This window comes from Neofelis nebulosa, chromosome X (genome assembly GCF_028018385.1).
Source record: "Neofelis nebulosa isolate mNeoNeb1 chromosome X, mNeoNeb1.pri, whole genome shotgun sequence".
Taxonomy (NCBI): domain Eukaryota; kingdom Metazoa; phylum Chordata; class Mammalia; order Carnivora; family Felidae; genus Neofelis; species Neofelis nebulosa.
In genome coordinates this window covers 43,208,208-43,221,762 of record NC_080800.1, presented here as the reverse complement: position 1 = coordinate 43,221,762, position 13,555 = coordinate 43,208,208, and the positions used below count along the sequence as shown (strand labels likewise).

The following is a 13,555-nucleotide window of genomic DNA, read 5'->3' as shown; positions in this document are numbered from 1 at the left end:
TCACTCATTCCCTGGCTACTCCATGGGGCAGGGAGGGGCGGGAAGTGATTGGGATGTGCATATTGGAGCTGGGTATGGATGAGGTCCCCTGTGCCCATAATAAAAGGCCCAGCTGCCACCGCCACCATGCCTAATTAGAAACCCCTGCCTGGCACCCGAGTCCTGACTGCCGGGTCAGGGACCCCCTCCTCCCAGCCCTGAGGGGCCGTGAAGCCTGACATGTGAAGGAGAGACTCCCAGCTATGGACTGAACTCAGGGAAAGGGATATCTAGCTGGAGAGAGAAAAATGGGAGCCAGAGAGGGAAGGCTGTAGTATCTATTTCTCAGGATTTAGGGGACAAGACAGCTGGGCCTGTAAGGAAGGGGAGGGAGCGGGGAGTAGGGCCTCCCAACCTGGCCTGTGTCTTTAACCTTCTCCCCATAAATACCAAATGGTCCTGGCTCTGATAGAGTTTTGGTGTGGGGGCTATGGGGGTGAATAAAAGTTAGTTCTCTGATGGTGGTGAGGGAGCACCAGCTGGGACTGCGATGGGCTTGGTGATCACACTTGCAGCATTCACTGGGGAGAAAGAGACCCTCGGAAGATCACCAGTGGGGAGGGGGCCAAGAGGTGGCTTTAACCCCTCCTCCCAATAACATCCAAGATAAATGGACATGAAACGCCAGTACAAGTACCCTAGCGCACCACTCCTTGCAGCCAGGTGGCCACTTCTAAGTTCCCCTCCCCCGTATCCCCCCACCCACCTCTTTAGGCCCTAAGATATTCCGTGAGAGGCCATGTGTTACCCTGAGGTTCTGGGAGGCGTGCCTTCTGAGGCCTGGTTCTGGCTCAGGGCGGGAAAGCTGGGGAGTTCTCCTGTACGGCGCTCCTGGGCTGCGTGCCCCTCACCTCTAGGCAGGGGGCGCCTTGGCCCAGGCATGAGTGCAGGCCCAGGAGCGGGCGGTGCTTGGCGCGCTCCTCCCATGCCGGTGTCAGATATACGGAACAGATCTCCCAGGCCGGACGCGCGGTGGCCTGACTGCCCGTGAGGATTCCATCGGCCTGACCCTGCCCGGCTTGACTCTGCCCGGGCGCGCCATGTTCGCGCGTGGGTCCCGGAGGCGCCGCTCCGGGCGCGCGGTGAGCGATACTCGGGGCAGCGGTGGGAGTCAGGGGTAAACTGAGGCCCAGGAGAGGGGGCAGAGGATAGGGATAGCGAGGAGGCGCGCCACTGAGGGTTTGGGAATCTCCATCTCCAGATTCCCAGAACAGAGGGGCTGGGGCTGCTGGAAACGTGTGGATGAAGGAATGTGGAGATCTGGTGGCAGCTGCTCCCTAATCGCCTCTCTGCACACTTCCATCAGCACCCCAGGACCTGGTGGTCCTCTCGTGTAAATTCTGGGAGGGGATTCTGAGGGCCAAAAGACTGGGTCATGGAGTCCTGAATTGAGTAAGAACCTTCTGAGCATCTGAGGGAATCTTGTACCTTGGCAGAAAGTGATCTTAGGGGTGAGGTCCTACACTCCTGAGGTGCCTAAATACTAAGGGTCCAGGGATTGGGATTTGGAGTTAGAGGGCTTCCAGGCTTCTACCTGAGCCAGGAGCTTTTTGACTTCCTAGACAGTGGGGCTGCTCTTCCTTTGGAGGGGGTCTTTAAGTGGGGTCTGGGTTTGGTGGTCCAAAGGACCAAAGGCCAAGGCTTCTTGGGGTGGGGATTATTGAATGGATCATGGGCCTCCTGAGATCCTGATCCAGTTCCTTAGGTATGAAAGGGGGGAAGCCAGGGTTTGGGGGAAGGGCTTTGGAAAAGAGGGACAGGGTTCATGTGGGGATCCCAAGTGAGGATGGGGCCTCAGACTCCTACCCTATGGAATTGGAGTGCTGCTGGCCTCCTGGATGGAGAAGGGGCCAAGATGAGGCCTGGGAGGGACACCCGGATTCGAGTCTCGGTGCTCTGGTGTGGAGAGTGTTCTGAGTTCTGGGGGAGGTGTTTGAGGCCTGGAGGAGTCAGAGGCTGGTGGGAGGTGTCCAAGGCTGGGTGAGGGGGAAGGGAATTCCCTGAAAAGGGGTATATAGGAAGGTGGCCTCAACTTCCCCGCCTCTACCTCAGTTGTGTCCTCCGCTCCTGCTCTCCCGGCGCTGTCCCAGCCTGCCCAGCGCTGCCCTGGTGGGACAGGCCCTGGCGTGCGGTCGCGGGCCTGGGAGTGGAGAGGTGGGCGTTGACTTCTCTCTCCCCGCCCCCGCACCTCGTCTGGTACCGCGTCTGCCCTCACCCACTTCAGCCTCCAGAGGCGGAGGACCCAGACCGTGGCCAGCCCTGCAACTCCTGCAGGGAACAGTGCCCCGGCTTCCTGCTGCACGGCTGGAGGTAGGTAACCATCCGAGGGCCTTGTCTTTGTCAGGGCCCCGTCCTCAGGGGAACCCCCAGAAGCTCAGGCCACACCCGTAGGCTTGAGCTTAGTCCATGGAAGCAGCTCAGTTGGGGCAATAGCCTAACGCTCAGACTCAGGGCCCCGCCCCCTGACTCATTCCCAATTGTCCAGTTCCCAGGAAAACTCCACCCACTACATAGCCCCGCCCCCCAGAAGTGTTCTCGCCTGGCTGCCAGTCCATCCCTAGGAAAGTCCTCAGTCCCAGGGGCTGAGCACCATCCACTGACATCCAGCCCCTCTCAGACTCAGAACTCTTCTCCCAGACCCAGTGTCCTATCCTCCCCCTGGAGCCCTGTACCCAAAACGTCTCGTGAAATCCCACAGAACCCACAGCCGGCACACTCAGGCCCTACCCACAGGCTCAGAGCCCCCACCCACCCACAAGTTCAGACCCAGCACAGGCTAGAGCCTGCCTCTAGGAAAAGTTCCCCCACAATATCCAAAGCCAGTCCTGGAAAGAAACCTCTGAATATGTAACTCCAATCTCAGACTCAGAGCCCCACCTTTATTCAGGCCCACTGCCAGGACAGTCTGACCGAGTCCCAGAGATGATAGTCAGGGGCCACAGCCCCACCTGCAGTTCACAGCCACTCCCTCTGCTCCTCTCCCACCAACAGCAGTCCCACCCCTGGGCCCAGAGCCCTGTCCTGGCTTAGAGTCCTTGCGTGACGATAATCTGTATGTCCCTGCCCCTTATTTGTACTTCCTTGGGGCTGCCAAAGGGTCCAAGTGAGCTACTACGCCTTAGTAATTGACCCCCTTCCCTCTCCCTCAGAAAGATCTGTCAGCACTGCAAATGCCCAAGGGAAGAGCATGCTGTGCACATGGTGCCTGTGGACCTGGAACGCATCATGTGTCGGCTAATCTCAGACTTCCAGCACCACTCCATCTCCGATGATGACTCTGGCTGTGCCTCGGAGGAGTATGCCTGGGTGCCCCCTGGTCTCAAGCCAGAGCAGGTGACCAGAGGCTGCCACCTGCTCCTGTTCTCCAGTGGATGTACACACATGCAGGCACACACATATACACACTCAGGTAGAAACCTATTTGTGGGACCACACTAGGGTGTGTGGTCAAATTGCATGTATCCTTCTGACCCCTATGTAATCTTACAGTGGTCAGCCCCCCACAATTCTCAGGGAACCCTGAGTGATCATTGAGTGGGTTAATTAGGGCATGTTCACCCCACTCCTATTCTATCTCTTAACTCAGGTCTTATCCCAGCACTTCATTCACCACATCACCATTAATTAATTCATTCAACAAATAGTTATTGAACACCTACTGCATCCCAGACACTGTTCTAGGCACTGAGGACACAGCAGTGAACAAAACACAAAAAAATACATCCACCCACATGGAAGTTAGATTCCTAAAGTGAACAACAGCCAATATAAACAAACCTGTAAAAATATGTCAGATGGTGTAAGGACTATGGAATAAAAAAGCAGAGAAGGAGTAGAGAGAAAGTTAGAACTGTAAATAGGGTGCCCAAGTCAACCTCTGTGAGAATATGATGTTTGGGCTTCCTGAAGGAGGTAAAGAAGTAAGCCATGCAGATACCCAAGGGTAGAGCTATCCAGGCAAAAGGAAGAGTTGATGCAAAGGCCCTGAGGCAGCAGCATTCTTGGCACGTGTGAGGAACAGTGAGGAGACCAGTGTAGCTAGAACAGTGAGTGACTAGGAAAGTGGGGGGAGGTGAAGTCCAAGAGGTGGAGGGGGGTCATGGAGAAGACTTTGACCTCTACTCTGAATGAGGGGGAAGCCACGAAAGTGTTGTGAGCAGAAAGGGATGTGGTTTGTTTTAGGATTAGCAGGATCCCTCTGACTGCTGCGTGTAGAACAGACAAAGAGTAAGGCTGGAAGCGGTGGGGGGGGGGGCAGTGAGGGAGAGGCTACTGGAGTAGTCCTGTGACTGATGACAATATTGGCAGTATAAGTAGCAAGTGGTGATCAGATTGCAGATGTTTCACAAGCAGAGCTAAGAGGATTTGCTTGTGAATATGTGAGAGAGAGGAGTCAAAAATGACCTCAAGGATGGATGGATTAACTGATGTGGGACCGGCCAAGGCCGGAGCAAGTTGAGGAGTAAGAACATAAATTTGGGTTTAGCCATCTGGAGTTTGAGATGCCTGTTAAAGGTTTGAGTGGCCATGTTGCTGGGATCTCAGAGGAGAAGTCACAGGGCTGGAGGTATGCATTTGTGAGGCATTAGCCATGACGTATTCATAGCCATGAGGTTGGACATGATTCCCAAGGGACTGAATGTAGAGAGAGTCAAGAAACCCAAGGATGAGCCTGAGAACCCTCCCACATTTGGGGCTCAGCTATTTGAGGAGGAACCAAAAGGGAGACAGAAGGATCAGCCAATAAGGTAGAGGAAACCCAAGACAGTGTGGTATTCTAGAAGCCAAGGGAACAAAGTGTTCCCGGGATAAGGAAGCGATCAACTGTGTCCAGTGCTACTGATGAGTCCAGTTGTTATAGGGCCTGAGACGTGAACAATGATTTTAATGGTGTGCACCTTGTCAATGACCATGACAGGAACAGCTTTGGAAGAGGGGCAGGGATGGAAGGGGTGGGGAAGCCTGACTGAGGTCGGGTCTGGAGACAATGGGAAGAGAGGAAGTGGACACAGTGAATGCACCCAACTGCTATAAAAGGAAAGAGAATGGTGAAAAGGAAAGTGGGGTCAAGACCTGAAAGAACTTATAGTGTATTTGGGGGGTGATGGAAATGATCCAAACTGTAGGAAGGGGAGATGGAGAGTGTCACTAGACATTCCCTTATGATGACCTTAATTTTCTCAGAGAAGTAGGGTCCCACCATCTCACTGTATCACAACTCACCCCTAGTCTCAATCATTGTCTCCCATTCCCCATGTCCTCCCAGGTATACCAGTTTTTCAGCTGCCTCCCAGAGGACAAGGTCCCCTATGTCAACAGTCCCGGGGAGAAATACAGGATCAAGCAGCTGCTGCACCAGCTGCCCCCACACGACAGTGAGGTGAGGAGAGAAAAGACAGGAAGGGCATGCCAGGTCAGGGTGGGGGAGGCACAGCCTGAGCAAATGCTAAGCAGCTAGAAAGAAATGGACAGGGCCAGGGGCACCTGGGTGGCTCAGCCGGTTAAGCATCGAACTTCGACTCAGGTCATGATCTCACAATTTTGTGAGTTCCATCCCCGTGTTGGGCTCTGCGCTGACACTGCGGAGCCTGCCTGGGATTCTCTCTCTCTCTCTCCCTCTCTCCCTGTCTCTCTATCCCTTCCCTGCTCACACTGTCTCTGTCTCTCTCAAAATAAATAAATAAAACATTTTTTAAAAAAGAAATGGACAGGGTCAGAGGAGGAAAGGTAAGCTGATCTGAGGTGAAAGGTCTGGACAGACAGGGACAATCAGGACATTCCTTGGCAAAACCACAGCTGAGCCTCGGGAGAAGAGGTAAGGGGTGGGAATTTCAGGCAGGAAGTAACATCTATAGAAAGACCTTGAAGTGAACTCTGAGCTGAGATGAATTCTGGAAGGTGGGGAGGGGCAGGCATCATGGGAGGTGCCTGGAAGACCTTCCTACCCCAGGCACAGTACTGCACAGCACTGGAAGAGGAAGAGAAGAAAGAGCTCAGAGCCTTCAGCCAGCAGCGGAAACGAGAGAATCTGGGGCGCGGCACTGTGCGCATCTTCCCCGTGACCATCACTGGAGCCATCTGTGAGGAGGTGAGCAAGGGAGGGCCTGGGTGAGTGAGTAGTGCCTTTGTTCCAGACCCTGGTAAGATGAGGCCTGCCACTTAAGCCCTAGTGGTCTGTCTCTAATGTCCTCTCTGGTGGATGGGGTCTTTTCCTCCTATCCCACTGTTAGGCATGGACCATCCCTTACCACCTCCCTGGCCAGCAAGGTCTGTCTGTAGGACCCCCTGGTGGACAGGGCCTATTCCTCCCATCTCACTGTTGAGTGTGGTCTGTCTCTCGGGAGGCTCTAGTGGACCTTCTCTATTAGTTCCCTCCACTCAGTGGATGTGAGGTGTGGGCTGACTCTCTGGTCCTCTTGTGGTTGCAACATGTCCTTAAGAACTGACCCCCAGTAGCAGGACCTGTCTGTAGGGCCTAGTGGTGGGTCAAATTTATCTTCAAGGCCCCTCCTGGTAGGTAGAGCCTGACCCTAAATCCTACTGTTAGGATCTAAGGTGAGGTTTGTCACTAAGTTTCCCCCACTGGGCCAGGCCTATCTCTTTGATTTCCCCAGCTCCCTAAAGCCAAGACTTGCCTTTAAGGCCACCCATGATTAGAAGGGCCTGTCTCTATGGTTTCCCCCAGGAGTAGGGTCAGTCTCTAAGGTACCCTCCCCTGTAGGCAGGACCTGTCTCAAAATTACCCCACTGGTGGAACCAGTCACAGAGGTCTGCCATGGGGATGGCCCAAGTGCGACCTGCATGACTTGGCTGACCCCATCCATCTGACCATCTTGGTGGCAGTGTCTATCTGTCATTTGGCAGTGTGGGAAGCAGATTGGAGGTGGGGACATCGCAGTGTTTGCCAGCAGGGCAGGCCTGGGTGCCTGCTGGCACCCACAGTGTTTTGTGTGCTCCACGTGCCGGGAGCTGCTGGTGGACCTCATCTACTTCTATCATGCTGGCAAAGTCTACTGTGGTCGCCACCATGCTGAACGCCTGCGCCCGCGCTGCCAAGCCTGTGATGAGGTTCGTGCCTCTCTACCCAGGGGTGGGAGTGGAGGGTGGGCAGGGCCACGGGCAGGCCCCTCTGATGGCCAAGGTGGCCTGTGTTCCCCCCCCCCCCCCCCCAGATCATCTTCTCCCCTGAATGCACCGAGGCTGAGGGCCGGCACTGGCACATGGGTCACTTCTGCTGCTTTGAATGTGAAGCATCGCTAGGAGGGCAGCGCTATGTCATGCGTCAGAGCCGCCCCCACTGCTGTGCCTGCTACGAGGCCCGCCACGCGGAGTACTGTGATGGCTGTGGGGAGCACATTGGTGGGTGAACGTGACATTGAACAAGGGGACAGATGGACAGCTGGGCCATAGCACCACCCCAGCAGGATCCTCCGTTAATATTCCATGCTTTCAGTCTAGTGCCAGGACCAAAGCCCTATACCCTTCAATGCAAATCTCTCACCGGTACCCCCCGTTATGCCGTACTTTCTAAACCCCACCTGCACAACACTAGGCACCACGACACATCTAGGCCCACTTCCAGAGTTCCCTCTAATTCCCAGCCCCTCCTCCCCCCTTAGTCCCTCAGCCAAAGCCCAATTCCCCCAAGCTGTGCCCTATTCTGTAAAGATTCCTCCTTCCTTCTAAACCACACCCTACCATCTAAGACCCACTCCTTTCCCACCAAGGCCCCGCCCTACCTTCTTCTAAGCCCTGTTCCCACCACCCTGGTCTTTTCATCAGGTCTGCCTTCTGCACTGCATGCACCAGAAGCCACTTCTTAAAGTTGAAGCCTGACCCACATCTTAGAGTCCAATGCCAAGCCCCAACTCTGGGAGGGAGCACCCTAGGAAAGAAAGGGAAGGAGGAAACAGTTTCCAGAAAAGAAGGGATGAGGAAACTCAGGGCAAAGCCCAAAGCTCGGGTTTCCTGCTTTCTCCAGAGAAGAGCCCCATTCTGAAGAGTTGGGGGAAGGAGGGAGTCTTGGGACACCCTGGGACACCCTGCCTCAGATTCCCTGCCTCTTCCCAAGAAGGGCCCATTCAGAACGGGTGGGGATATGCCTGATGACCCTGCCTCAGCTTCCCCCTTCTTCGGTCTCTGCAGGCCTGGACCAGGGGCAGATGGCTTATGAGGGCCAGCACTGGCACGCCTCAGACCGCTGCTTCTGCTGTAGTCGCTGCGGGCGAGCCCTGCTGGGCCGCCCCTTCCTGCCACGCCGCGGCCTAATCTTCTGCTCGAGAGCCTGCAGCCTGGGGTCGGAGCCCACGGGTTCTGGGTCCGGCCGCCGTAGCTGGAGCGCGGGCACGGTCCCCGCGCCTCTTGCAGCATCCACGGCCTCTTTCTCTGCTGCGGAGGAGGCGTCCGAGACCTCCACCAAAGGCACCAGCACGGAGCTGGAGCCTGGTGAGCTAACCCTCGAGCCACGCCCAGCCTCTACTCGTCCCTCCGCCTCAACCCTGGCCCCGTGAGCTCGATTCACCCAGGCCCTTCACCTGGGGCATCCCCGGCCCCGCCCCCATCTCAACCCTTGTTCCATCCCCAAACTAGGTCTCGTCTCCAGCCCAAACTACACCCCCCCGTGAACCCTGGTTCCTCCCCGCTCAGTTACAAGGCCAGTCCCCTAGCCTCAACTTGTTCCTGCTTGACCCCGAGTTGTTCCTCCTTCCCTCCAAACCCTCGACCCTCCACCCTCCACGCCCAGGCCCCGCCCCTATCCTAAGGCAAATTTGGTCGGCTTTAGCCCATGCCACGCCCCTTCTATCAGAAGCCTAGCTCCCATTCCCAACACCCAGAGCCTGCCCTAGGCCTCATATTGCCCAAATTCCCCACCTCGCTGCCCCCCTCCGACCCCTGTCCCCACTTTCCCAGTCCCGATGGGGGAAAGCAGAGAAAGCCTTTCCACAGGCCTCCCCTGGGTGGTTGGGGGCGGGGGGAGATAACAGGGAGTTGCTCCATCTCTCTTTTCAGTTACAGGCCCCGAGGAGCCAGCCCGCTTTCTGAGAGGGGCCCCCCACCGCCACTCCATGCCAGAGCTGGGGCTCCGCAGTCCTCCCGAGCCACCCCCGGGACCCCCCAGACAGCCAGACCCGAGCCCGGAAGATGGTGCCTTTGGTCGCCAGAGCACCCCTCGTGTCAGCTTCCGTGACCCTCTGGTGTCCGAGGGAGGCCCGCGGCGGACCCTGAGTGCGCCCCCAGCCCAGCGTCGCAGGCCACGCAGTCCCCCACCCAGGGCCCCCACCCGTCGCCCACGCCACCACCACAACCACCACTATCACCGCCGCCAATCTGGCAGATATCGCCACCACCAATGTGACTTGGGATCAAGATCGGACTCAGGATCTTGTTCCAGCTCACCTTCTAGCCCCAGTTCTGAGTCCTCAGAGGAGGATGGCTTCTTCCTAGGGGAACGCATCCCGCTGCCCCCGCATCTGTGCAGGCCCCGGCCTGCTCAGGACAATGCAACTGGAACCCCTAAATCCCCATCTCCACAGCTCTCCGGGAACTCACGCCCAGGGATGCCTCGCCAGGCCAGAGACAAGAACTGCATCGTGGCTTGAAGGCAGTGTAGTCCTGGAGGGCTCCATTCTCAAGTCCGAGTAGATGATCCCATCCCCCAACCTAAATCATAAATCCCCTTCCTCCTTCATCTGTTTTTTGTTAATGGAGTAATTTAATATTTGTTGTAAAACAGGCCTGGCTTCTTTACCTCCTTGCTCCAGCTGTCCTTCTCCCCAATTTTGCCCCTCCTGATGCTTGAGATTTATCCACATTTGATCAAAGGATTAATTTATTCATTACCATATGTTCTAACAATCTCTTTATTTATCCCTCCACAGAACCACCACCCACACTGAGGAGTTTTTTTGGTGTGGGTCACAACCTGGGACCTAAAATCTCAAATCTGAGGCTCCCTACTCCCTCATTTTGTGGCTTAAGTGGGTGCATAGTCCAGGCAGAACAGGTGTCTCCTTTTGGATACTGCAGAAGGAAGGGGGACATAGGCACACCCATAAAAATGGCCACACCCAGGAGGGATTGGCAGGTAGGAAAACAGATTCTCCCGATAAAGGCACTTTTACTTCAAATAAGGGACTGGGAGTTGGCTGGGAGTGCTGTAGGAGCAGGAGGGAGTTATTTCCATGGAAGTGTTATTTGCAGGTTGCAGAGAGAAATGAAGGGAGTTCACCTACACCGGGCCATCTGCAGGGTCTGCAAGTGAGGAAAAGAGAGGAAAGCATTGGCTGGATTCATACGCCTATTTACAGACAAGAATACTGAAGCTTATGGTACTTACTGGCACTAAAGCCATCAGTACCAATAAGGGGCATTCATGCCCTTGGGAGACCCCTTTCCTTCTCTCCTCAGCCCCCTAAGCAACACTCCCCCCCACACACACACACTTACCAGTAGGGGCTGCTGTATGTCTTTGCTGCCGCAAGGGGAAGGTGATGTAGGCATCATAGCCAAAGAGGCATGAAACAATTAGGCCCAGTACCTGAGGGTGGAGATGGGAGTAAGTGAGGTTGGATTAGGTTGGTCAGCTTACTCAGGCTTTTGCTTCTTTGTCCACCACCTCCAATGACTGCCCTACACAGGGATGGTGACTAAAACCCAGATCAGGAAGTCAGAGAGCCCCAGGGAAAGACCAGGAGACTGGAATCTACCCTACCCTCCCTCCTCCTAGACCCTCCCAACACAGGGAAACCACATGGTGGCCCCACATGTTGGTGGCACCATTCACACTGTACATTTGAGACAAAGTTCTAGCAGATGATAGTCTAATGTAATGACAAAGGGGCTGCCTCTTTGCTCTTCCCACAAAGGTCCCTGTGTTGGACAAAGTATGGCCTTTCACAGCAAATGGTGATCTTGGGAGGAAAACCAGGGCCTGGGCCAGACTTTCCTGTAGGCTCTGAGGACAAGTGTGGCCTGCTAGGGGTCACACACTTTCTGGCAAAAACAGGGGCAGAGATGGCCCCTGGATTCTCAAACCCCTGTCTCTTTACTTTAGAGCTGCCCCTGCAGCTTTTACCCCTGCGATGATTTTGGAGGCATTTCCTCTCTCAACCAGGACAACAATGGAGGTGATCAGGTAGAGGATGGCCGCTATGAGGGTTCGGAAGAAATCCTGTGATGTGTAGAGAGAAGAGGGAAGTCAGCATCCAGAGTTACTGGGACCATCCCACCTGCCCAGGTCCCTCCCTAACCACGCCATTTTCAGCCCCCTTCTCACACTCCAAGGCCAGTTGATGATCTGTATCTTAGTGTGCAGGTCACACATGTAGATGACAAAGAAGATAGTAGCAAGGATCATTTCAACCACCGACAGGGAGGAGTATCCTGGTGTGGAGGCACTGAAGCAGATCAGAATCACCAGGCAAAATATCTGGAAGGATGACAGGGGAAAGGGGGCCTATGATCAGTGCCCATCAGGGCTGAGGGGATTGATTTAAACTGAAGGTCTTAAACTCAGATGCCTACCAGGACTGGAAAGATGACAAATAATAATCGCTAAACATTTATTGTGTGCTCATTGTGTCTCAAAGGTTCTTCTAAGAGCTGTACAAATATTAATTTACTTAATTATCACGACAACCTAATGAGCTGGGTACTATTAGTATATTTTACAGGTGAGAAAAGTGAGCTCCAGAGAGGTTAAGTGACTTGCCCAGGGTCACCTAGCTAGTAAGGGGTAGCGTTGGGTGCCTCAATTTCGCCCCCTTTCCCTTCCAGCATAGGGGCGGGCTGCTGGGAGTGGTGCAGCCAGGTGTTTTGTGAGTACTGCTGGCGCCAGCTTCAGGGCCTTGACAGGGGCGGGACCTGCGGTTCCCTCGGCAACCCTTTTGGGAAGCGGTGAGAATGACACCGGAGGGGCAGGGCTGTGTTAAAGGCGTCGCACCCCTTTTACAAGTGAATCAAAGGCGGCGCCCACTTTGAGGGAGGTAGGAAACCCAGGCTCCCGAGTGGCCGGAATAGCTAAGGACCTCCCGCCCGACCACAGAAGGGTGAGGAAGAACTGGTAAAAGGCGGACCGCCCTACCCCGAAGGACCAGCTCTCAGGGCCCCACCCCAACAGGCCCCGCCCCTGGGCTCCCGGCCAGCCCGCCCGCCTGTGCCCAGGCCGCGCCACGCCCTGCCACGGGAGGCCCCCCACCTCCCAGCCCCCTGGGATCCCTCGGTTGAGCCCACCGATGTGTCCACGCGGTCTCCCTCCACAGGGCCCCCCATATGCTCTATGGACCCCTTGCGTCACCCCGTGGCCCAGCAGCTCCTGACCACCTTCTCCAAACCCCACGGACTCGCCCCGAGCCCCCAGTTTCGGGCTTCTGCCGCTAAGTCACCCACCCACCCTCCCTCACTGGGGAGCGCCTCCGGGCCCACGTCTGCCTCACCTGGGGTCGCCGGGCTACGCGTGGTCCAGCCACCCCACCCCGCCTTTGCCCACCCGCCTATCCCGGGACGCTCACAATCTCAGCCAACAGGAGAATTCCCTTTCGGGTGCGCGAAAAGTTGGTGCAGGCGGCCCAGCAGCCGGGAGCCGAGAGGCGCTCGGAATCCGCCATCGGGTGCGCTGGAGTCCCTAGGGGCGCAGAGTATCTACTTGCTTGCTCGTGGGTTGGGGGACGCTGCACACCCTGCCGTCTTGCCCGCCGTCTGGACGGGAAGGGGGCCCCCGAGGCGAAGGAGGGAGTGAATCACCTCGCAGAGCAGAAGCGGGTGGGGCCGGAGGGGGCCGGGCCAGGTGGCTGCCGCCCCGGAAGCCCCTTTGCCCCGCCTGCCAAGGATACTCCCCGCCTGGCTCATAGCCCCCAGGGCGCCCCACCTCCAGAGGCGCCAGCCTTTGAGGCTTGGCAGTGCGGGGTACCAAGTGCGGTAATGGCGGTAATGGCGAGACCTTTCGCGCTTTCAGAATAGGAATGCTTTCGGTGCTGACTCAATTCGGAACCGCGGGGATCTGGTTTTGGAGGAGGGGGGGGGAGGTATGACTCCGTTTCCTTAGCTGTAAAAATGACTGAGGGCATGGTTAAACCCATGTGTGTTTCCAGAATTCTGAATATTTCGGATCTTAGTTGTGTGTTTCTTGACACTCTCAGCAAGGTTTCAGGCTGCTCCGTTAAAACACACACACACACACACACACACCTTAAATTTCTTCAAGAAAAGGTGTGGATGTCGTTTACAGTAAGTGGGATAAGTCAGAACTGAAAAATTGTGCCTCGTTAAGTCAGGTCAGGTTTTGTAACCAAATGGTTCCCAACATGTGCTTTTTGGACTTCGGAATTTCGGATAAAAGATCATGGTTGGTGGAATAAACCTCTTAGCAGTGATGGAAATGAGACTATGCTAGCGCACCGGCTAAAAGAGAACAGGGCTTGGTGAGCATCAAGCTGCTCAGTAAATTGGGACAGATATTATTAACAGTGTCACAGCCCAGGGTCTGATTCTCTGTTCTGCAATCCTAGGGAATCCCTGG

At 55.7% G+C, this 13,555-nt stretch overlaps 2 protein-coding genes across 3 annotated transcripts; one reads left to right on the top strand and one right to left on the bottom strand.

The window, feature by feature from the left end:
* Nucleotides 1-965: 965 nt before the first annotated feature.
* Nucleotides 966-9,878, top strand: PRICKLE3 (prickle planar cell polarity protein 3). 2 transcript variants are annotated; one of them, XM_058712683.1, is made up of 9 exons: nt 966-1,121; nt 2,264-2,349; nt 3,189-3,372; nt 5,306-5,419; nt 5,990-6,127; nt 6,904-7,107; nt 7,212-7,398; nt 8,185-8,484; nt 9,049-9,878. In XM_058712683.1, the coding sequence occupies exons 1-9, from the start codon at nt 1,080-1,082 to the stop codon at nt 9,636-9,638; spliced, it is 1,845 nt and encodes a 614-aa protein (XP_058568666.1). In that variant the 5' UTR covers nt 966-1,079; the 3' UTR covers nt 9,639-9,878. The 2 variants fall into 2 exon arrangements, with proteins under 2 accessions (XP_058568666.1, XP_058568665.1); XM_058712682.1 differs by having other exon boundaries at nt 6,883-7,107.
* A 3-nt stretch (nt 9,879-9,881) lies between these two features.
* On the bottom strand, nt 9,882-12,797 carry PLP2 (proteolipid protein 2). Its single transcript, XM_058712684.1, has 5 exons — nt 12,549-12,797; nt 11,315-11,467; nt 11,114-11,209; nt 10,486-10,576; nt 9,882-10,290 (listed from the first exon to the last, which is right to left on the bottom strand). Exons 1-5 carry the CDS (start codon nt 12,642-12,644, stop codon nt 10,268-10,270), a joined length of 459 nt encoding a protein of 152 aa, XP_058568667.1. The 5' UTR covers nt 12,645-12,797; the 3' UTR covers nt 9,882-10,267.
* Nucleotides 12,798-13,555: the final 758 nt, after the last annotated feature.

Excerpts from the sequence above, each read along its gene's own strand:
- PRICKLE3 (XM_058712682.1), top strand. The coding sequence starts at position 1,080 with ATGTTCGCGCGTGGGTCCCGGAGGCGCCGCTCCGGGCGCGCG. Across the intron at positions 1,122-2,263 it reads GGCGCCGCTCCGGGCGCGCG|CCTCCAGAGGCGGAGGACCC; the intron begins GTGAGCGATACT and ends CACCCACTTCAG. Across the intron at positions 5,420-5,989 it reads TGCCCCCACACGACAGTGAG|GCACAGTACTGCACAGCACT; the intron begins GTGAGGAGAGAA and ends TTCCTACCCCAG.
- PLP2 (XM_058712684.1), bottom strand. The coding sequence starts at position 12,644 with ATGGCGGATTCCGAGCGCCTCTCGGCTCCCGGCTGCTGGGCCGCCTGC. Across the intron at positions 11,210-11,314 it reads TCATCAACTGGCCTTGGAGT|GATTTCTTCCGAACCCTCAT; the intron begins GTGAGAAGGGGG and ends TACACATCACAG. Across the intron at positions 10,291-10,485 it reads ACATACAGCAGCCCCTACTG|ACCCTGCAGATGGCCCGGTG; the intron begins GTAAGTGTGTGT and ends CCTCACTTGCAG.